The 24,577-nt window shown below is 39.7% G+C and overlaps 1 protein-coding gene across 1 annotated transcript; it reads right to left on the bottom strand.

Annotated features, from left to right (window-relative positions):
• Nucleotides 1-1,731: 1,731 nt before the first annotated feature.
• spats2 (spermatogenesis associated serine rich 2) lies at nucleotides 1,732-20,650 on the bottom strand. Its single transcript, XM_036141253.1, has 13 exons — nucleotides 20,533-20,650; nucleotides 16,709-16,992; nucleotides 15,806-15,885; nucleotides 13,317-13,425; nucleotides 12,877-12,926; nucleotides 12,454-12,676; nucleotides 10,620-10,802; nucleotides 10,375-10,510; nucleotides 9,359-9,417; nucleotides 6,809-6,918; nucleotides 6,600-6,702; nucleotides 5,059-5,204; nucleotides 1,732-4,966 (listed from the first exon to the last, which is right to left on the bottom strand). Exons 2-13 carry the CDS (start codon nucleotides 16,740-16,742, stop codon nucleotides 4,703-4,705), a joined length of 1,497 nt encoding a protein of 498 aa, XP_035997146.1. The 5' UTR covers nucleotides 16,743-16,992; nucleotides 20,533-20,650; the 3' UTR covers nucleotides 1,732-4,702.
• Between the last annotated feature and the right edge of the window lie 3,927 nt (nucleotides 20,651-24,577).

Genomic DNA, 24,577 nt, shown 5'->3' with positions numbered 1-24,577 from the left:
AAAATGCTTCACTTGAATGGACGTCTGGCACCTGTGGACAGGTATTCACGGCCCTGGATGATTGGACCGCATCCCACAGCATATTTGATTTCACTCCTTTACGTTAATTTCTACGTTCTGAAACCAAGATGCAGCTCAGCCTAATAGGATGTTTGGAGTTGTCTTGTTACGACACCCACGTCAACGGCAACATGATCCATTCAAGTATTTTTAGATCTGTTCAAACAGATCCGTGGTTTTTGGTATGCGGTTAAGATGCTTTTTCTTGGTCTCCCAGTCCTAAGATCCATTTGAGTTTTAGTTTTTCTTATTCCAAGGTTTGCTTTCCCCATCTTAAAGCGTTTCAGATCACTTTGCGTTCCCTTCTCCAGTCCAGCCTTTTGAATGAAGCAAGCCGTTGAGCTGAACAATCTCTGGAAAGACTGATTTCTTCAGAGCAATGCGCTTTACCAGGATGTACAACAGATTACTGTCTTCATACTTAATAAAAAGGGCCCCCTGTTCGTCAATGAATGCACGGCCTCAGTGATGAAACGCCACACTGGGATTATTTTTTAAACACACTTTAAGAAGCAGCTTCATTGGCCAAGACTGGATGCCCAAACGATGAAATTAACTTTGGTTTTATGCACAAACGTCGAGTATAAATGTATAAACTGGAGGAAAAGGCAGATATCAATAGTGTAACTAGGCTTATTTTGGTTTCACAGCAGTGTAGCTGACTACTCAGAAGCTGAGGTGTTCATCAAATTGACAGCCTGGGGTAAGAAACTGCCTTTGGTGGCAGGTTTTTGTAGCTAGAGTCCAGGATGTGTGGGGTCTGCAGTGAGGCTAGACCCAAGACTTTTATAAATCCTGGTGTGGATGAACAAAAGGTCCTCTCTGCATAGACCTGACTGTTGCAGTTTGGCCCTGTTAATGATTCAGTTACACAGAATTTTTTCTATTATGCTTCTACACATTTAAAGAGCAAATTGTAATAAAGCCAAAAGGTCTTAAACTTTTAAACCCCATAGAGATGTCAGAAGGTAGTAGTGAATGATTTTTTTTTTTTTAGTTGGAGATTTCCCCCCAACCATTGCTCAGTGGACTCCTGACATTTGGGTTGGGAAACCCTGTCTATGCAGGAAGTTGGCTGGTTGGGCGCTGAAGCTCCTTTCACATCTGGCTGGTTTGTTTCTGCCATCTACTGGCGATCTGTGGTACTGCACACTTTGCTCCACTTTTAAACGATCCTAAACGTATTTTATAATAAAAAAAAAAAAAAAAAACAACAAACCCCCCCCCCCCCCCAAAAAAAAAAAAAAAAAAAAAAACAAAAAAAAAAACACACGTACTAAGGCCAATTTAAAATACGGATGCTTTACAAAACCAGAGTTCAAAGCGCCAGTGAAAGATTCACATTTAGTCATCTTACCCCATTCCTGATGTAATAGTGGTTTAATGGTACAAATGCCTTTAAAAACGAGATCTGGTTGACTTCATGGTTGAATTCACCACGCATTTCCTCTCTGTACACAGTAACAATATAGACATTTATTTTATGACTTCATGTTTTAAGCAAACCATAAGTTGAAGGTTTTCACCCCTTGATTAAATTGAATGTTTTTATGCTAATCGTTGGTAATAAACTTTAATTCAAAACATATAAAAGAAAAAGAAATGTGCAAACCAGAGACGCTCAGCTGTGGAAAAGCCCTTATGTGTGAATCAAAACTCAAAGATGCACGGTTGGTATTGCAAACAGTTTTATTTGTAGTAAATGAGAAGTGTGCCATTCAGTGAGAGGGAGAAAGACGGGGATGGGCTGTCGGGGACGGTTGATGTCTTTGGTCCATACTCTGGTGGAGGAAAATGACGGAGTCAGGGGGGTGGGCGGGGGGGGGAGCGACAAGAAAAGGCACTTGAGTTTACAGTTGGAAGAATGAACAAACCGGATGTTTTCACTTCAGTTATGCCTAGTATGAATATCACATAGAAAATGCCCCATGTGAGCACAGAATCATATAGCTACATATATGTATTTACAGGAAAGAAATAGTAAAGTAAGATGGAAGGAATAATAAAAAAAAAAAAAGCTTCAGATTTTTGTCATTATGCAGCAAAAACCCAACATCTCTGGAGGCTGGAATGTAAAAGAAGCTGTGGATGAAGGTGTAGGTGAAACACAGAGCCCAGCATTTCTCACGAGGAGGAGTTGTGTTTGATGTGTCCTGCAGCTTGATTCAGCACACAGTGCGGCCCGTCCTCCGTCACGAGACGAGGAGCGGAGGGAGGAGAGTTGCAGCATTTGGTACAACTTGAGTAAATGTGCATCTTTATGAGAAAACGAACTAACCGGCATGAGCAAAGAATCTGGAAAACACCTCTGAGGCTCCAACATCAACGAGCTCCAGCTTCTTTTTGCTCGATGCAGAAAAACCAAACCCTCTCCCGCCTCCTCCTCCACTCTGGGTTGTGGACGCAGTAAACAAAGACGATTCACAAGCTTTGGAGGATTACTTTAGTCTGCTCAGAGGGGTCCTATGGAACCTGCTCCTTGCTGCGGTGCTCACAGTTGAAACGTGCTTTTTGACCGTCCCGCTCGCATCAGGAGGAATCCTGCAGCTCCAGCTGATAATACGGTGCATTTCACACTTAAACCAAAAGTACACCTTTTTTTTTTTCTTTTTTTTTTCAGAAGCCGTTACTGAAACGCTCCGCACAGACGGCAACATCTGAGTTTCTCTGTGGGTCGGATCTCACGCCGACAAGAACCAGAACCCAGTCTCTGGTCTGCTTACAATACCTTCATATATATGCTCTAAAATCTGATGAGAAAGCCAACAATCATACTCCCGAAATACACTGAACTACTTTCTGTCAAGCCTAATCACCTTTTCTCCACAATAATCACTAATTTACCTCTTAAAGTAAATCTTTTTCTTAAAACTCAAAAAAAAAAAAAAAAAAAAAACCCTATGACAAAATCATGAATAAAAGGAAATTAGGGAAAAAAAAAAAAAAAACAAACAAAAAGCTCAAAGATTAATTTTCACTTCCCGTTTGAAGGAAGACATGATGAAACATCATGAAGCGATAAAGTAACATAACTGGTTTCCCACTACAGCTCCATGTACACAACTACTACGACATAAGAGGCGAGGAAATCGCCACGGGGGTCCCGCTCTCTAAACAGGAGCCCGCTGCAAGTTAACAGGCTGGAGCGAGTCGTGAGGTATTCACCAGCATTTTGTTCTCAAACGGGACAAAAGAGGTAATTAACCCCCCCAAAAAAAAGCAGCTTGAAGCAACTACTTGGCAGCCGTGACAAGATGCAGGAATCTTAACCCCCCCCCCCCGATGTGTTCAATGATCCTAAGAGAACTTTACTTCTGAAGTTGGACAAGAAAAAAAAAAAAAAAAAAAAAAGACAGATCCTGGAATCCAGGAGAGCAGTTCTGATGGTGACAACTGTGTTTGTAGAAAGGCAAATGTGAAGTCTGCGACTAAAGGCAAGCGGGACGTTACGATGCCACTCGCGTGGAAATAAAACTAAATAAAAAGGAAGCAAGAAACGGAGCGTGCAGGAGAACACCCAGCTGAATAAATGCTCAGGATTATAAAACAGCATGTGTACACCCAAAAGAGCTTCCTTTATCGATAGTTTACAAAAAAAACAAAAAAACAAAAAGCGAATGAGCCCTCTTAGTTAGAAAATAATGGACGACAGCCCACAGAATAACCCAGCGAGGGCGGGTGGGAGGGGGTACATCACTGCTTCAGGCAGAAATTAAAGGAGGAATAGTTTAAGACTTCTCAAAGACTCCTTGCAGAGAGGAGCAGAAACATGGAGTCATGTTTGGGGCGAATATGAAGGTCCAGGGAACGGCTCACTGGCCGACGGTTAACGGTCGCCCTCAGCAAAACCTTTAGCTTATAGTTTTTTTATTTTGAGAGCAAACAGCAGTTCCTTCCTTTATTTGCTGAACTAAGCTGACCGGCTGCTGCTCCATATCTGCAGAGAGAGGAAGCCTTCAGAAAACTTAAAACTACTCCTGTTTGAGTCCAAACATTCCCCCCCCCCCTATAGTTTGTAGCAGCCAAACATTAAGCTCTGATTTACAGTTTGATATGTCTGATAAACGACAGTCTGTAGTGTTGATTGCATGTCTACGACTCGGATGACGGAAACCCTGCAGAAGCTAAGAACTACTTTTGCACTTCCACAACACTCTTTCCAACAGTGAAGGCATTGAAATGGTTCTTGGAGACAAAAAGAAAAAACAAAAAAACAAAGCTTCGAATCAGAGAGCTGACGGCGCCACGGCAAAAAATAAAGAGAGGAGAGTACTAAGAGTTCAACTTGAATAGTGCAGATTGTTGCAGGTAATCATGGGGGAGGGGGGGGGTCTCTGTAATGACTACTGACAGAGACCCACAGCGGCAGAGCAGTCAGATCTCTCACAGGGCGGCTAAAGATAGAACGTGTCGCTGGAACAGAGAGAAATGAAATGAGGAAGAGACAGCTGGAGCTTTTCACGTTCATAGAATGAACAGACCGATGCGGGGGGGGGTGGGGGGGGTGGCACTACAGCTCAACTGACTGAAACATGTAAACTTGTTATACTATTCTTCATTGAAGGGAGCTGGGGCGGGCGGGGAGCACAGAGCGCGTGGGGGGGTAGTGGATGGGTTCGACTGGGCCGGGAGATTTCCAATGTCAAGGGCAGTGTGTTCGAGGAAGCCTTTGGGGCAGGCCGTTGTGGGCGGGCCGGTCTTGGTTGTGGGAGGAGAAGGTGGAGGAATGCGAGGGACCTCTGGAGCTGTTGGGCTGCTGCGAGGACGGGCCGGAGGAGCCGGCGTCGCCCTGGTAGCGGTGGCCCCCGCGCCCCGCGTTCCTGTCGTGGTGGGAGCTGCCGTTGAACCGCTGGCCGCCTGAGTGATAACCCGGGCCTTGGAAGGTGCGTCGGTTCCCTTGGAAAATCTGACGGGACGATTAAAAACGACACTTGAGCAAATTAACGCCTTTATATTGAGTTTAAACCCCCCCCCCATTGATAAAGATGTTTGACTCGCCTGTTTGACTGGAGGAGGCCGGTTTTCAGCGTGGGCAGGTTGGGTCTGGGTGGGAGGAGGCGTCTCCATTTGGACCGGACTGGCGACGGAGGAGGATGTGGAGCTACAACGGGACCGATCTGAGTAGCCCGTACGTGGATGGTAGACTGTAAAAAAAAGATAAAAGGGTCAGAGAAGGCAAAACATCGTTCCTGCTCAATAAAATGCAACTTTGAGACTAAAAACTAGACATTCCTACGACAGCTTTGAGTTTAACATTTGTTAAAACTGTCTCGATGTTCTGACAGTAAAATATGAGACAATCAGGGAGAGAAATCTGGCTCCTCCCACTGGAGCTACAGCCATTGGCAGAAACATGTCGCTCCTGGTCAGAAACGACCAATCAGAGCCAGGGGGGAGTGTCTGGTTCTGATTGGTCGTTAGTGTCACTGCTTGCGTGCGGAGAACTGCCAGTTTCTGGACAGGGAAACACTGGAGCCGCACGCAGGCTCTGCTGTGGAGGGAGGGACCTGTGAGACGTTTTCTCAAAACTCCCTACAGCAGCTTTAATTTAACCAGATGAAAGTATTCTTTTACAAATTGAAGGTTTTAAGAGCCAAAAAAAGTGTTTGTATGTTAAAAATAATTATGATTTGCTCAAGATGAAGCAGAGGGATTCTCAGACGACTACCAGTTTCAGCCAACTTAGCATGAAGTGAGGCCGTTACGTGATTTTGGGGATCGTAGCTCATTATGCTATAACCAGATTTTCTTGGCTCTATTGACTGATGTGAGACGTTTAGTATCATGGCGACAGGTGTGAGCACGTTCTGCAGTTAGACGCCCTTCAGCGCTTGGCGTGCCGACAACATCATGTGTTCAATTCACTACACAAATACACAACTGAAAGTTTATGCAACTACAGTCAAACTGGTAGAAATATTGGATAAGACTTGTTGTAAGGTAAAAACATTTGTCACCCAGGCCCTAAACTGCTTCATTAAAAATGTTTCCGTTATCCCGATAAACCTCAGAATCAGCTTAATGCAACTAAAGCTCAAAAGTCTGCCTAAAGTTAGAGATTTCTCTTCGCAGTAAACTAACATTGTAGCTAAAAAAAACGTACAGATAAATGTTTCCCACCTGATTAAAATCGGTCATAATTGGATTTTTATTTTATTTTTTATTTTTAGTCAGTGAATGCACCACTCCCAGCTGCAAACAGGTGGCACAAAAACACTTCAGTGTTTAAAATGCTGATCTTCTCTTAATCAACTTAAAGTTACAGAGGAAGCACAAAAAAGGTGAAAAGAGTAAGATAATTGCATTTTTTTCCTTCCTGTCAGTTTTTCCATTCAGGCTGCAAAAGTGGAGAGTTATGAGGAGATCACAGGAAGGCTGAACACATTACAGCAAAGTGTTTCTGCTTTAACCTTTCTAGCTCTGTCCATTATGGAATATGTTGGATTTGGAGGTTTTGATCATCTCAGAGACAAAGCAAGTGGCTACATGTGTGAGAAAACTAAACTTTTAATTTAAATATGGAAATCGGTGAGCTTTACCTGATCCAAAGCCAGAGATGCTCGTCTTCAATGGTTCAAGGTCAAATGTAAATCTTAAAGCTTTCCCAAGGTCCTCGTCATATTTACGTTCACTCACAAAGTGCTAAAAAAACAAAAAATTCAAGTCACAATTTGCAAGTCCTTCAGTTAACTTGTTTTATCTCCAGAAATAAATCACATTGAGAGAAACAAAAAAGCAGAGTGAGAACCTTGATATCTGCACGTAGTTCAGTCAGCTGCTCCTCAGACATGGAGGCAGATCGCTCCGTCAGCCGTCTGAGTTCCTCCGCTCTCTTCTGCCGAGCGTCCAGGATCATTACTGCAACACAGAACCAGACACTTACACTGCAGCAGAGACACTTATGAAAACAAGAAAAACAAAACATTCACTACAGGACAGAATCTGTTTAGATGTAAATGCTTTCACAGATGACGTCTTCCACGGCTCTGGAAGCAAATGCCGGCCACAACCAGCAAGTTCTCACAAAGGTTCTCCATTTGCATGCAAGGTTCACATTTCACAGCCTAAAGTCATAAAAGCATAGACTCAACTGCATCATTTTAAGACTCAAGAATCTTTGTCACCATGTGTTAACATAGTGACATCTTTAGACACACACAATATTTCCACACTTTAATACAGGGGTGTGCAAACTTTTTGGTACATGGGCCAAAATTGTCAGTCAAAAGGAACTAGAGGGCCAAAAAAAAAAAAAAGTTTTTGTTGTATTCATCCCGTTTGCAAATTGCTAAATATTTTGACTCCAACAGTAATAAACTGAACTCTTTTTGGTCTAGCAACACAAGAACAGTATTTGGATCAGTTGTTCTTTGACACTTGCTGTAATTAACCAATTTTCAGAACTGAGTTCAAAGCAGATTTTAATGCAAAGTCTGCAGTTGAGAGAATAAATGTCATTGATAGATGTTACCATGAATTTAGTTACCCAAAATCAGTACAGTGGCCACACTTTGGACAAGCCTGCTTTAATATGTACATAAATGAACTCAGTTTATTACAGTGACCAACACGCTTCCTGAAAAGCTTAAAGCGTGTAAATAGTCTTTAGGGTCTTTTTAGATTCGTATCAGAGTCCAAAAAGTCACATCAGTCCCTTGAAGGAGCGTTTGGTGATTAATTTAACAGTAATCCATATCGTTCACAGTTAATACTGTGCAGTAAGACATTCCCTGAGAAATGAAGTGTGCAAACCGGCACTACCGGTGGTGCGTTTGTAACATGTAACAGACCACAGCTTCTCAGCAGGGGGCTATTAGTTTTTGATTTAATGTTTCTGAAGCGTTGACCCGGGTGGGTGGGATCAGTGGCAATGCCTCAGGCGCTCCTCTGGACTCGTGCAGTTTTATTAACTGTGGTTGCCTTTTACTGCTGGTCCAGTTCAGATGCTTACACGTTTTTCTTGTTAACAGAGCAGCACAGGTGACCTGACCCACCTCCAGCTCTGCAGCCCAGCGCACTAAAAGCTGATTTATTCTCATAAACGGCAGTAATTTGCTCAGTCATGTGAGCCATTTGAGCAGATTTCCTACAGTCTTTACTCCCATGAGCATTCACCATTTTTCCTCTGTGTCCCTCTGGTGGTCGGTTCTGATCTCTGCAGACCAGCAACAACCATATTAAGAGTCCTTTTAGCGCATCAAGCGGAAACAAATGTTCAGTCATTGTCCTGTAACTCACAGCCACTACCTGGTGTCATCATAAAGCAATAACACATGCTCAGAATCAGCTTTATTGGCCAGGTTTGTGCGCATAAACAAGGAATTTGACTTTGCTTCCACAAACTCAGACGTATAAACTTATGTCAAAGCAGAGAAGTGAAGGTTCCTACAGATTTCCCCAACCAAAACAGACCTTTTTCCTGACTCAAGCATGAACAGTTCAGTCCTTTTTGAGATAATAATTTTTTTTATAAATACAAGAACTGCAACTAGAATATATGGCACAGATGAATGAACAGACAGATAAATGGAAGAATAGCAGCAGCATAAATAGAGCCTAAAAACAACCTTTACTTTAATTCTTCATACCAATCACGACATTTATTTTGGCAAAATATTAAAAATATCTGAGTATAAGACTGATTATCACAGAAAGTTTGACTGTTTGGCTGCTCTCCGTAACCATAGGACCCAGGTAGTGAGGTATTTGGGAACATCTTAGCCTGGGTTTACAAATTCAAAAGTTTTTTTTTTCTTTTTTTTTTTACTATGCGGATATTTTTCCTATAGGATAAACTGTTATAGCAGTTAATACAAACGCACCACAACGTTAAGGGAGAATTTTGAAGAAACCGCTTTTGTAATGTCGAAGAAGCACTCGAGTTTCTTCTCAATTCACCGCACACCTTGCACAAAGACGGCATTGAGTCTCCCTCGACACCTGACACTATTCAGCTTTTCCAGGCCTCGATCACACAACACTCCACGCTGAGAGGACAGAAGGAGAGAGAATGGCCTACTTATACAAATATGAAGTCCTGCGCCGTCATGGTACACACACACACAAACGCAACAAGTATGCTCCAGGTATATTTGCACCCTAAGGGTGCCGCTGCACTTTTCAGGAAACTGGGACTTGCTGTTCCACAACAATCTCCGTTACTCCTTCTGGGACCGATTTGGGTCAGAGCCTTCAGGGTACTTTCAGTCAGGTGATCGTTTGATGGAAGAATACCAGCAGCTCTGGCCATCAGTGACGGGCAGAGCTGAGTATAAACACTAGAAAACGCAGTACTTACTGGCCTCAGCCTTCACTTTGTCCATCTCTGACAGCAGAGTCACTTCTCTGTCCATTAAACTGGAAAGAAAACGAGACGGCAGAGAGTCATTTTTCTTTTGAACAGATAATATTGTGTATAATGACTTGCTTTTCTCAGTTATAAGGGCAGAACAGTTTGCTTATTATTGGCGGTGTTCCTGTTCCAGTCTGTTAATATATCTGAGAAAACTAAGTAACCATGGCATCTTTAACATTTGGATAAGTTAGATTTGCTTTAAAAAAAAAAAAAAAAAAAAAAAGTTAATGCATTAATACTTTGACAGACAAAGAGGTGGAGGAAAAGTCTTCCAGGAAAAGTAAAAGTCGATCTAGAGAAGAGCCAAATGTTTATTGGCTCTTCTCAAGACCCAATAATATATTATTGGGGTTCCCAACTTTATTATATTTGTGCATAAAATAAAACTACAAAAATGGCCGGCTGTGGCTGAGAGGGTAAAGAACTCATTCTGCAATCTGAAGAGTTGTGGATTTGATTCCAGCTTCATCCTGCCACATTTGCTAACTTGTGAAGTTGCCAAGCGATCAGTCTATCGGTGTGTGAACGTGTGAATGTGACTGGGTGAATGTAGCTTTAGCATACAGCACTGAGTGGTTAGTACGACTAGAAAAGCGCTTAAGAAGAGATTAAAAATAAGTAAATGTGACCACAATGAAACCTTAGTATGGGACTAAACTGCAGCCCAACCTTCTACAAACTGAAGTCGCATAAAGCTGACTATACTTTAAGACAATACATTGTGCATGATGGCTCTTGAAGCACTGACTCAATCTCCAATGAATCTCCACCAAACTGGTAAATGGCCTTGATTTATAACTCTCTCAGGCCAGCAATGATCCCCATTTATTATGGGCTTTGTCACATTTTTTCCTTCCACTCAACTTTCTCATGCATTTGGATGCAGCGCTCTGATAAGTCAGCTCATTTATGAACGAATGCGTCCAGAGGAACGACAAACCAGCAGGAAGCCAACATACCAGCTCTGGAGTTCGGCAAATGTCTGTTTCATCCTCTTGATGGAGGAGTCCATCTCCTCCTTGACCACCATCCTGTAGCGGGTCAGGGAGACGGTACATCTCTGCAGGTCTTTCACCGAGCGGTCAATATTGGTAGCTGATGAGGACAAATGGAGACAATCAATTCAATCTGGAGGAACCTCTGATACTCTCTGGCTCACATTACCTGTGCCTGGAAGGTTAGTTATCTGCTTGAAGTTACTCACCTATCTTCTTCCCTCCTGATGATCCCTGCTCATCGGGGGTGGTTGCTAGTGAAGGTGAGGAGGGATGGAGACCGGAGTTCGTCCGGTGCCGGGATTTGTTGCCTCTGGAAACCTGGTGATGATTTCTCCCTCCGAGTTGGGACGCAGGACTTGGAGCGCTGACATTAGTTTCTGCCTCTGCAACTGTGAGAAGGCGTACTGATCATTAAAACGTTTAAAAATCGGTCTTAATGTAGATCACCGCTCAAGCGTTTGCCCTTTTTGTTTCAAAACAGACATTCCACGATTCAAATTAAGCTTTTAGCTAGCAGATAAAAATGTAAGTCTAGGAAGTGTTCATTAAAAAGCCTGATCCAAGGAAGATTTAGGAAATTCATACAACTATTATTGCCAAGACAAAATAAATGACCAAGTCAAAGTCTGGACTTGGAGGCGAGGCCACTCATGCCGCAAACGTTGCTGAATGAAAACATTTCTAAAAAACAAACAAACCCTCCCTGGGGTTAGAAAGGACTCATTGTGAGTTTTGTCAACATTTTACAGCAGTTGCTGCTGCCAAGTCAGACAAAACCAGTTATCAGGTTCAGAAGGCAAATGATTTTTCACATGAGGCCATGCTGGTTGGAGACCGCCTCTCTTGTTAAATGAAATCTTGTGAAAACTGCAGTTTCTATTTCTTCATGTCATCTTTAATATTAAAATACGTTTTATCATTTGAAGAAGTGGCGCCCAAAGTATTTGCACCACTAGACAAAAATCATAGAGCTGAAAGTAATAAAGTATAAAAAAAAAATAGATGAAAAGAATTATTTTCTTTTCATCTGCTCAGCATGAAGCTACTTTAATGAAACAAAGTAGAAAAGAACAAATTAATGATGGTCTGAACAGAACTGTACAGCCTTTACAATCCAAAGATTGCTTTTTTTTGCCCCTAGTTCAGCTGAATAAAACTGCTATAGTGACACATCTGTGACAGCAAATAAAAACAGTTTTTGATAAATATGTACTATATTAAACTCATTTCTCAGAGAACCACCATCTTTTTTTTCTATTTTAGGTTTAAAAAAAAAAAAAAAACTATGTTTTCTAAGTTTTGTTATTTGTGGAAAAATTAAGACAAAAAGTGCATAATTTCCAACCCTGACAAAATAGACACAAGAAAAAGATATAACTGGTACTTTTACTGTCATTCTGCTGAGGAAATTCAATGAAAATATTCCACACAAACACAAAACAACCCGCTAAATATATGAATTTGTTATTAGAAGTATATAAAAAAAATTTTGTTAAAGTTATTAAGAGCCATAGCGGAGGCCCAGGCCAAGAAAATATTGAATCTATTCCACATCTCACTCTGGAGACCCTAATCTAAAGCATTTAGGTACAATAAAAATAAACTAAAAAACAAAAAATGAAATCCTGTAAAGTGTGAACATGTTTTCACAGCACTGCATAGGACTTTTCCAAATGGTGTAAATATGAAAATGGTGAGATTTAGAAAAACAAATGCCTTAAAACATTTCCAACTGGTATAATAGAAGGTCCTACATTTAATAAAAGAATATGAAACTGACCCTCAAGTGCAACATGAGGTTAATTCAAAAACAGCTTCTTGTTTTATTATTGGAAAAAGAAGCCAGCCACAGGATCAAATAAAATATTGATTTTTTTTGTCATTATCAGAAAGGTCCACAGAACTAACTTTTGGATCAATTGCTTTTGTTTGATTAAAGTTAATTTAACCCCTTCAAAAAAGGTAAATCGAAACCTACACTTTTTCCCTCATTATCCATGACATGGTGTGGAAAACAAACACAAAAACAGCTGTACTCACTGGGCGTCTCGGATGTAGCGGGTTCAGAGTCCAGCTCGGCTGCATCCAGGGAAGCAGAGTCCAACTGCTCGCTCAGCGAATCCAGAGACTCTCCGTCCACGACGGATCCGTTGGCGTGAAAGCCGTTCATCTCATCCTTGCTCTCCTCGGGCGACGTGGCCTCAGGTTGAGCCGCTTCTGCGGAGACTTCGGGCTGAGGCTTGGGCTTCTTTTTCTTCTTGGGCTGGAAATGAAAACAGTCACGTCGCACACATTCAGTCCAATTCTTAACGCCAGCGCTGGTCGAATCGTGGCATAAAAACGCAACATCACAAGAGTCACGAAAATCAATCACAGCAATTATGCTGGAATTAAAATTTTCAATCGAGAGGTGGAAGAATCTGCTGACTCAGGAATTTTAATAGCAGGCTTTATTACACTCACCTTCTTTTTGCCGGTCACATTCCACTCTTTCAGGATCTCAGCTGCACTCCCTACGGAGTAAAACAAAAACAAAAAGGTGACAGCTAGTTTATTCGTTTGAACGTCACAAAGTGTTGCAACGCAACCTGAATGCACTGAGAAGTTTCCTGGATGCTGCTAAGGAACAAAGCAGTGTGACGTACAGGACAGTCCTGTTTCTATATTTAGCCGCGTGAAACTGAAGGCATGCAAATGACGCGCAACAGCTGAATTCAAAGCGTGATCCGTACAGCGAAGAGTGAAAAGGAATGAGGGCAACATGTCAGAACTGGGCATGAGCTGCGTGCCACTAGCAGGCCGTAGTGCCTCTTAGGAGACACACCGTGTAACATTAGGCATAAATTTGCACGGTTTGCATACGTCAAGCGTACCGAGCGTGTTGACGGGCAACATCCTCATACCTTCCAAGAAAGCCTGCACGGCTTTATCCACGCAGTTCTCAAAGTGCTGCAGCACCAACACGATCTCGTTGTTGCTTTTGTTGGGGACGACTGCTCTGACCGCGCTGATCTGTGAAGAAAGAAAAAAAAACATCCACCGATTCCAGGTGATCCGAGGCGACAGCAAAAACAACAAAGGGTCACACTGGGGGGGTACTTCAGTATTTAAGACACATTTGAGTCGCACAGGTCTGTCAAACTATTCATCAATTTGCCTTACATGCATGCAATGAAAGACATTTTCGTCGACTGTTTTTGACCAACTTCCTTATACGCTTCTCATTGAGGAAATAAAATTCTTGCTAGCAAAGCTGGCTAAAACATTCTTCTCTTTCATGAAAGTAGGCCAACTCTTATTAGAACAGCCATAAAAATCCTCAGAAGATCCTAGCATACCAATTAGCTGCTATATAAACAACTAAAAAGATGCTCAATTTCATGTCTGAAGCAGAGTCGCCTTTCTAGGATGCCCAGGGCATGCATGGTGTTAAACAACTCAAAAATAGTTGCAGAAAAGGGGGACACACCCTATTTAGAGCCTTAACAGCATTTCTTACAGCATGCAACAAAACTGAAAGTTGCTAAAAAAGGCTGCTGCCTTTGAAAAGTAGTGTCGCTGACAGTGAAACCAAATGCAAACATGGCTCAACATGTGCAGGTTGGAGAGCTTTGGAGTGTGATCGACCACAAATACAGGTGTGTCAGTACATTAGAATATCTCTGAAAAGTCCATTTATGTCAGTAACTCTGACTAAAAACTAAAACTCACTGAGAGAAAGAACCACTTCAGATATATTTTGAAGAATTTATAGGACTGAAAGTTAGCTTTTTTTTTATGGGTTATACTCAAGAAAAGCCACTAATTCACTTATTTTTTAATAAAACCCAATAAAGAAAAAGTTTGTTGATGTCAGTGTAGACAGTGCTCATTTTAACAGCGTGCTGCAAACCCAAGAACATTAGTGGAAAGTTTAGTTGAAGGAAAAGTTGTGGGAGAAAACCAGAGTTTTGGAAGAATTATATTAATAGATGGGGTAAAAAAACAAAAAACAAAAACAAAGGGTCAGCTGGCTGAAAAGTACATCTGTGTGCTGTAAAATTTAGGCAGTCAATACTTGGCTATTGCACCAATGCAGGTTTTCATGGTGATTTCATGGTGTTAGGAAACCCAAGTTGGTTTAAAACGGCCTTCAGCTCATCTGCATTGTTGAGTCTGGTGTAGTGATATCAGGAAAACATGTCCTCGCAATATGTTTGTCAAACACTGCAAATTTGCTTAAACTAAGTGAACATTTGTCCAATATGCCAAACATTGACATGCAGAATTTACATACAAGGCTACTGAAACATAATACCCTACCTAATACTGCATCAATGCAGCTCTTTACTATTGCAATAACAGATTTCATTCAGAATATTGAGCTGCTCTAGTCCAATCTTCCTTTTAGCAGTACTCAGACTCTTTTAAAAAAAAAAAAAAAAGTAAGGTCAGGCGAGTTTTCTGGCCAATTAAGCACATTGATACCATGCTCATTAAATAGCGGTAATGATCCTTGCTAAAAACTCATCTTTTACTGACTTTATATTCTACTGGAGTATGTCACATTAGTCAGTTATTGACATATATTTTTTTGCTTTTAATGTTTAGCTCGGTGTAATTTGTTTTGTATTTTAATGTGTTTAGTGTATTATTTAATACCATTTTGTTGACTTGATGTATTTTTTATATATAAAGTGTATTTGGAGTATTCCCAAAGTGCTTTTAAATAAAATGTATCATTACTGCATCGATTACAACAGAGATTCAACAAAGTCTCCAGGTGAACGAGAGCAGAACTAATGGCGCCTATAGGTGTGAGTGCAGTAAATTGAGTATAACTCATTTTACACGTCTGGCAATTGTAAGCATGTGTGGGAAAGAAAATAAATAGTATTTAAACTTCAAAACCATGCGCCTTTAACTATGAAGTACTTTGGTTCGACATTAGACTTGAACACAGCATACCAGCAGACAACATGTCTCTCCACATTATCACGACTGGACACTTCAGTCCACGCCTTGTGAGCCTAAACTCTTAAATGGACTTTGCTCCACAGTCCCGATGCTGCCACACATTTTCCTTCCACTCAACTTTCCACTAATTAGACTCTGCTATACCAAGCTTCTTTTGCTGTTCACTCTCCTTGTAGACAGTGTTCAGTTCCCCATGATTAGGGAGAGTATAATACAATGTATTCATCTAAAATCCTTTTTCATTTATCTTGTCATACTCAAATTGTCTGAGATTGAAATTAGAGTTTCTATATTTTTTTATTCGGATTAACGGACATACACACTTGAAATATATCAAATGGCGTGTAAGGAACCGATTGCAGAGTTTCACATTTTTGAATAGATAAAATATATTAACTTTCATTATATCCTGATTTTTTTCAGATTCACTTCTTACCTTCTCCTTCATCCTCTCCGTCGTTCCTCCCTGGGACATGACCATTTTTGAGCGAGTATCAAACACCACACCAGATGTATCTGTAAAGAAAAAGAAAAAAAAAAAAAACCAATCAGTCCAGGTCTTGACCCACATTTGCAAACCACTGAAGAACATCATTTGCAAAACAAAAGCAGCCCCAGATATCTTTGCAGAGATTTCCTGGGGGGGGGGGAAAAAATAGAAAATGCATCACAGCTGCAGATTGGTGCTCCAAGTTTGGAAAATAGGTTTGTTTTTATGTGCACACCGTTTCTGCAAATAAGGATGCAAGCATCTTTGAACTGTGGAGGAGGAAGGACTTTTTGTTGAAGCATTTAAGCAGAAACACTTGAGTTAGCAACACAGGCATCGAGCACTTCAGCGCTTTTGTGCATCAACCGTTCAGAATAAGTCTGATTCATGACTAAGAAAAAAAAAAAAAAAAGATATACAGCAGACCAACCTCAAGGTTTCCAAAAGCAAATATAAAAATATACAAAAACTGACAAATTGGTGAAAGAAATGAGTCTGGGAAAAGAAATCCTGTTAAGATGTGAGGACCGTTCATACAGCAGAGCAAGAAGACCCAAAGCAAAGTCCAAAGTTAATCTGTGACCATTAAAGTCAACAAAAACTGCTGAGTTGTGCTTAAGCTGTTTTTCTCATGCAACATAATTCTGCTGATGTCACTGTAAAAACTCTTAAACTCCGATTCTCTGGAAAAAAGAAAAAAAGTGTTGCTGCCCATACTGAGAACGAGGGGCAAACATCCAGAAGCATTAATTGGATTCCAAGGAACACATTTTCACTCAACTTCAAGCAAGCGGTTAAATCTAAATAAGTTTCCTTATAAAAAAGGAGATTTATGAGACAAATACGTACCCTTCTGACTGTTTTTCTTTGCCATCGTTGTCATGTAGAAGAATCCGAGAAAGACGTTGTAAACCAAAAATGTACCTTTGTAATATTTTTATCTTAGTGTTAAAAAAAAAAAAGGTTTCCAACTGAGTTAGGGTTAGCTTCAGGTCGCAGTGGCTTTTGATACAGGAGATCCCAAACAAGGTGTCCACCTGGCAGGCAAAGTGGAAGAACAAGGCTCACATCCAGAACGTCACCATTTAGGCAAAGACAGGTTTCCCTTCTTTCAGCAGCCAAGTTGATTCAACCTGTGGGGAAAAAGAAAAAAGAAAATTAAGCTAAAAAAAAACAAAACAAAACAACAGGTCATGTATGATTAAAAGTAGCCTGATAAATGCATAAAAATGTTACTACAGCAAAGCAAAAAACTGCTTCTGTGGGATCCGTAAACTAAATTCAAAAGGAAAAAGAAAGCCATTTCCTCTGGCAATGACGCATAAACGAAGAACAGATTTCAGTGAATTATTGTCTGTCTTGAGAAAGTCTGTCCTTAATAACGTCCTTGGCAGAACCGCTGCATTTCATTTTAGGAGGAGAGTCAGTAGGACGACAGAGCACCAAATCTTTGAATGTCTTTTTTTTTCCTCCTCTTCAGTTCACTGCAGGATTCATGGCTAAAAATGACGAGAGAGCAGATCAGAACCGGCGCCTCACCTTTAAAGTGTTTTTCTTTTTAAATCGGTTTGACACATCTGTGAAATCGATAGACGATAGAAAAGAGCCTCCAGGAGTCTCCAGGAATTTCTGCCACCAGATGCTCTCAGCACTGTTCATTTAAAAAAAAAAAGAAGAAAAGAAAAAAAGAAACCTTTTGACCTTTGGACCTTTTTACAACTCTGTTTCATCACAGTAAGTGAAACAGCAAGTTATGTTAGGAGAAGCCAGACGCTCATTTTCAAACAAATGTTTAATTTTGATAGGGTGAAGAAAAGGAAAAAAAAAAAGCTTCTTTTTTTTTGGTGTCTACTTGATATCCATCCTGGCCTTAGCGATGCTCTTACCAGACATCTGGAAACCTGGAAGCAGCCTAAAGACCAGCTGTTTCTCCCCTCTAGGTTTCCGTTTCTGATACCGGTTCTCTAGAAAGGGAAACTTAAAAAGTCTGTCCAGACCAACACCCTCTTCATAAGGAGCTGGCATGTCACGGTCCCGGTTCCACCACACCTTTACAGACGTCAGACCCACGCAAGCACAGACAACAAACGACGCTGCAGCAGCCTCTCCTCCCAGCACTAGGATGCATTCTGTTTATCAAGAGGGATGGTGTTTGAATATTCAAGGGGACCAGGTGCACTTGTGGGTGTTAAATCAAGGAAACATTTGCACAAACTAGATTAAACAAAAAACTAAATCACCAAATGCTTTAGAGTGAGTAATGCGCCGGCTTTATGTGAAGATGTGGGAATAAAGACGGTTTGAATGGATTGCATGAAGATGTTTCTGCTGCAGTCATTTCACTAAACTATGAAAACATTGCACCAACAACAAACAGTTTTTTTTTTTATTTAGAGTCGGGCTGCACATCCGTTTAATGCAACATAAAAAGTCAGAGAAGGTAAAGAGGAGGCAACGTTGATAAGAAACTACAGCAAAGTTGTTTCATTACCCAAACATCAGAGGTCAGACAGAGGCAACCTTTTCATTGAAACCTTGTATTTGAGATGGAAACGATGAAGGTTTTGGTTTTTTTTTAGTAGCTGGATAGACTCATTTTAGGGGCTCCACGTTTGCTATGATCCTTAAGCACAAACACTTCCATTTTTCCTGGATTTATCCCAAGCTATATCGTCATCACAACATTTCCCCAATATTATCACATATTGCAACTTTTAATAATATCGTGCAGCCCTAGTGGAGAGCGAAACAAAATAAATAAAACGTAAAACACACCCTCGTGAATCAAACTACGACAGGCAGACCCCAGATGACAGAGCATCTCTTGGCAGCTGAATTCAACAATAAGAGGCTAATTAACTTTCTACACTAAAATAATCTGCATGGAAAATGATATTTTTTTTATTAAAGCGATTACATTTTCGTCCAAGAAAATCCTATATCAGCTGACTTTTTCCATTTTGCTGCAGCGGAAATCTTTAAATATTGGCTCCTCTAATTTTTTATTATTTGAAACCCTGGCTATAGGACAATCCATATAATTGATTTATATTAAAAATCCATAAACTGTCACAAAAGACTTTGGGATTAGGAATACCAGGTTCAGAGGATTTTTATATAAAAAACACAAACAAGTCCCGCTCAGCTTCTACGATCACAAAAAAAGGGCACAACATTTATTTTCAATAAATTCAGATTCTTTTTAAATAAAAATCAAGAAATACCATATTGGCTGCTCAATTTTTTTAATATTTTAAATCCTGGCTGTAGGACAATCGATATAATTGATTTATATTAAAAATCCATAAGCTGTCACAGTTAATAAAACCAAATAAAGGGTGATTTTACCATGGACCAATCGACTAAAGTAGAATCACTAAAACTGCATTAAAGCCATTAAAACTAGGGACGGCTGCCATTTTCAGTGTATAAACGAATCAACCGCAAGCATGAACTCTAATGCACTTTTCTAGATCAATAATGATCAGATCAGAAAAGTGTTAAGGACATATGAAGGAGAGTAATCAAAAGCTAGCACTGCCTTTAAGTGGAAGGAAGTACTTTTTCCCCTTTATTTGTGGTAAAAATATATTTTTTTTTTCGCAGTGGTTAATATCAGAATCGTTCAAACTAAAAGAAAAATCAAAAAGGGCATCGGCAATAAAAAAAGCCTGATCAGTGCAATCCCTTCTTCACTGTTACCTACCTTGAAATAATGGCCCACCTTTGCTTTAAACACAAAGCAAGAAACATAAGCTAGCACTTCCCTACTTTGTAGAGTATAACTAACTGTTAAGATGTATGTAATTTATCGAGAACTACAGTCTAGGTAGGTAATCAAGTTAATAAACAGAGGAAGTGTTGAGGGTAGTTGGCTGTAGCCTGAAGAGACCATTTCATCCAAGCCTGCAGCTCTAAGATTTTATGCAAACGGCGGATTTAAGCGACCATCTTTCACGGTGCGGCTACCGTGACACGTATCCGGGGGACGGGATGGTTTCCCCATCAACAGAACCCCTTCTTTGCAGAAAAAGCAGCTCCACGACGAAGCCCGACCACCTCCAAGTCCCACAGTTAGCAACTACACAGCCCTGTCTGCAGGGAGGTGTGAAGTCAGACAGTTATGAAACATTACGCTCACCAGCCCCTCTAATTCTCGCTTGCAATGAAGACTTTTCATCTGGACTGGGTGAATTTATCTGGCACAACTACAGGGTGTCGTTATCACGCAGACCCCCCACCCCCCCTGCATCTCCTTCATCACTGAAATCCGTAGGTTACGTTACCGTTAGCCTGCTAATATTACCCAACGCTTTTTTTTTTTTTTTTTTTTTATAATGGCAGGCTCAAGGTGGGTCAACATTAATGGGAAATGTGTGTTTACCCGACAGTGAGCTTTGCAACGCAAATAATCACTCTCTGCAACTTGCAGCCCTCGATCGAAATGATTTCTTTCACGGTGGACCATTGCACAGCGGAGCGTTAGCTTGCGTTAGCTCGCAGCTAGCAGTCTGTGTTCCAACGGCTAACGGCCACGGAGAAGAAAAATATATTTTGACGTAAAACACAAAAGAAATAAAGAAACGAGCTGCTCCTGTTACGTATTTTTTTTCTGTTTCGTTCAAAGAAAGAAAGACGGCTGTGGTTATTGTCTAAGGATACTAGACACGTACCTGGTGTTGGCAGCGAAGTCCGGTAGCTTCTAGAAGGAGCTTACAGCAGTTCCCACAGCAGCCAGCCGTCTGTAATGCCAAGCAGTCTGTCTGCTGCTGCGGCCAGTATTTTCCTCCAGCGAGGCTGCGCGGGTTGCCAGGTTGGAGTCGGAGAACCCCCTTTTAATACTCCGACGAGTGGCAGAGTTAAGGTTCGTTTAAAATTCGAAAAATAAAATAAAATTTAAAACAAAAAATTACTGAAAAAAAAATGTATGTGGCGCACAAGGCTAGCAGATCATATATACAGAATTATAACATATCGCCTTGTTAAAAATGTAAAGGGTTCAAACTTTAAACAGTTCGATTTTAGCTACAATTAAATGTAGCCAACTTGATTTTACTACGCCTAAAAAGATTTAGAGATTTATAAACTATATTAAATTTAAATTTAAATGGCTTGGAGGCAAGTAAGGGTGACACCAAGCAGACAGCAACCCGAAAATACTCTTCTGCATGACACATCCCACAAAAGGAAGTTTTTGCAATTAAATGTGGTTAAAACAATCCTTTTATTTACATCAGACTTTTATAATGTGCATCTCAATAAATTTAAATATTATTCATTATTCATTTATTTCAGTACGCCCAAGTATATAATGAGTGAAACACATTATATAGATTGAGTGTGAGATTGATGTTTTCAAGCCTTAATTTATGTTAATTAAGACGATTTTTTGTGTACAGCTAATGTAAACACAATATTATAGTATTACATCAGACCAAAAATAAAAACATAAACATTTTTAACACAGAAATGTGGACTTAATGAAAAGTATGTTTAATGCTTGCTTAAATGTTATTTTTAAAGGTACTTGTACATTTAATCTGATAAATAAGCCTTATTGGAACACATTCCAATTTACTGAGATGTACCTGTATTTTTACAACATCAGGTTGAGCAGTATATCTTTTTTTATGTAGAAATACAAAAAAAAAGACCTGGCTGAAATGACCTGCGCAAGGGAAAACTGTATCTTGGGTCATAATTCAACAATAAGAAAGAATGACTGGGCAAAAATGGCCCTAAAACTGTGAAACTAACACAATATTCCAGAAAAAGATCATCATAGCTAGAGTCAAAAAAGGTGGTTGCGGTGTGGAACTGCTTTGCTATTTCAAGAATCAATAGTCTTTATTCTCATAATGTAGCCATGATGAAATTTTGGTGAGACAGAGACACTGGCTCAGAATTCAGATTTAACACATGAGCACAAATCAAAGGCATGCTGGTGAAGATTCTCAGTCATCCAGGTCATGGTCATTCCAAAAAAAAAGTAAAAAACAATGCAAGTGGACTTGTTTTTCGTAGTTTAAGACGTTTCGCTTCCTTTCTCGATTCAAAAAGACATCCATAAAAAGAAAACGAAGAATGACCATTTATAGAGAAGATGCTCAGAAATGCAAAAACCACATGATGAAGAAAAAGCTACATTTAAAGTTAAGCTGTACAGCAGAACAAGATAAAGACTTATCAGAACGGGAAACTGCTATACAACTGTTGATAGATGATAAGGCATATTCAGATAAAAATAAATGTTCAAATTGAATGTACCAAACAACACTTTCTGAGAAGCTAGAAATGTGCAAATAGCATCTGATAAAATTAAAATGTTTGAGTCAGAAAAGATAAATAGCAGTCAACTCACACAACAATGTAAAACACGATGTACCAAACACTTCCTGAGAAGCAAAAAAAAAAATGTATTTAGTGAATTGTAGTGAATTTTGGGACAATAATTACTTGCTGTAATTGACTGAACCATGAATTCCGGTCACCAGCAGAAAATCTCACAGGAGAATTTCCAGTCATAACTTTTGGACCAAGCTCAATTTAATCACAGCAGAACAATGATCCATAGCACACATGCCAGTCTATATCTGAATGGTTCAACAGAAAAGAAATAAAGGTTGTGAGGTGGTCTAGTCAAACTATGAACCTAAATCCTGTGATGCTGTGATGTGACCTTAAACAGACCACTTATGCCAAAACAAAAACCAACAAAAATTCTCAAATGTAGCTGAATTAAAACACTTCTGCAAACCAGAGCGAGCCAAACATCTTTTGAAAATGTGTTAACTCAGGTTATCTGTATGTGATATATGAACATTAATACAATGATCTGAAACTTTTAACTGGGGCAAGAAAGCAAAAGCAGATGGAAGCTGTAGGGCGTTAAATACTTTTTCACAGCACTGTACAAGTCTTGGCATGTTGCTGGAAAGTCTTTTGTGATATGCTTTTGTGTTGCGGAGTAACAAGCTATCAACAACAACACATTATTTATAATTAAATGAATTAAAAGTAAAAATGGCAGACAGTGAACACCTTACGGCCTGATTCAGCCTACTGCGAAACAAACAAGCATATTGCACTGCCACAACCCATGTTTCTTTTTTGCCTTTTCTTTATAAAAATCAATGTTTATACACACATATGTATACACTCCTTTTATTCTTTCTTTTTATTTCCTTTAAAGTTTTTATATTAACTATTTATACTGTATATTTTGTCTGTACGGTGCGAGTGCTTGAAACTGGCCTCAAATTCCTTGTTAGTTAACACAATCTTGGACAATAAAGGTGTTTTGAAAATTATCAGTTTGACTGTTTTTTCCCCCAAATAGGATGAATTAAGCAATTGTCTATTCGAAACTTTCAGATTTTCTCTTTTTTTTTTTTTTTACAAACATAACATTGGAAATGGAAAAAAAGACACAAATCAAATGTGTATGATTGGTCAAACAAGACCAAAAAAAGATTAAAATGCACAAAATCAACAGTGTCCAGACATCAGGTCGTTCAGAGGTTGTTAAGTGTGCTAGTCTGAAGACCTATTTATCACTTTCTGTGATTTTCAAAACAACTTTCTTTAACTATTCATTGCAACATTTATGTGACGTGAGAATAAATAAATAAACCATACTTTAGGAATTTTTATTCCTTTAACTTGTTATTATTTTAAATTCTTTATTTCTCTCAAAAGTAATACTGTGTACACAGATAGTTTCTACTTCTGGATTACGAGAACACCAAAACAATATAATTTGTTTTTCTGGTAAGTTATTTTGTTTTATTAGCAGTCACTGAAATGGTTTTGATTTATTGCATCTTGTTATTATATTTAATACAGCCAACGTAGAAATTGTGTTGCCTCACTGCTGCTTCTAACTATACTTTAACAGCAAGTAGAAACCGCGTCTAACTTTCCAAACCTGGCAACCAATAGTCCACGTCGTCATTTCCGAAGTCAAAGAAAAGGGTTCGCTTATGACTTTAAGGTTCTTTTTTTTTTACGGTTTCTGTCTAGCTGTGTAGCACTCAGCATTGTTTTCTTAATGCCAAAGAGAGCCCAGCAGATTGACTGTTACAATATGGAGCATTACTGCTTACTGCTTTTGCTATAATGCTCCGCTTGATGTGTATGCAAAAAAGTTATTGGACATTATTTTGAGATTATTTCAAATGCCATGGACACAGAAACCAAAGGAAAAGGAGAAAAAAGGAAGGGTGAGAGGTGAGGCAAAACGTTAAAAGGGAGATAAGGTTGACAAAATAGAGTAGAGGAAAAAGAGAATGCAGGAAAACATCCACGTAGTTTGCTTCTACACCTGCAGAGAGAGAGAGATAACAAAACAAACAGAAAAGGCACAACAGGTACAAACGACCAACGCAAATGATAGCATCACTGAAAAAATGGAAAAGAAATACGCAGTATTATTTGTATTTGTACGGTTCCGATCCTTGAGCGGCATTCTGGTCCACATTCCATACCACTAGGTGGCAGCGATGCGACAATCAATCGCCAAGACACCCAGAGGAAGAAGAAGAAAAGCGGCAAAAAAACTAAGAAGAAGCGGGGTTGTTGCTTTATTCTGGACAATATTTATGCCAAATTTGAATTGTACTTTGGGGAATCACAAAATATAAAAAATAACTGTCTGACCATTTCTTTTTATGTAATCTTGTACTGTTTGCCAAGTTTTATATCACAAGTGTACTGTTA

Source organism: Fundulus heteroclitus, chromosome 1, assembly GCF_011125445.2.
Source record: "Fundulus heteroclitus isolate FHET01 chromosome 1, MU-UCD_Fhet_4.1, whole genome shotgun sequence".
Taxonomy (NCBI): domain Eukaryota; kingdom Metazoa; phylum Chordata; class Actinopteri; order Cyprinodontiformes; family Fundulidae; genus Fundulus; species Fundulus heteroclitus.
This window is presented reverse-complemented; position numbering and strand designations above follow the sequence as displayed.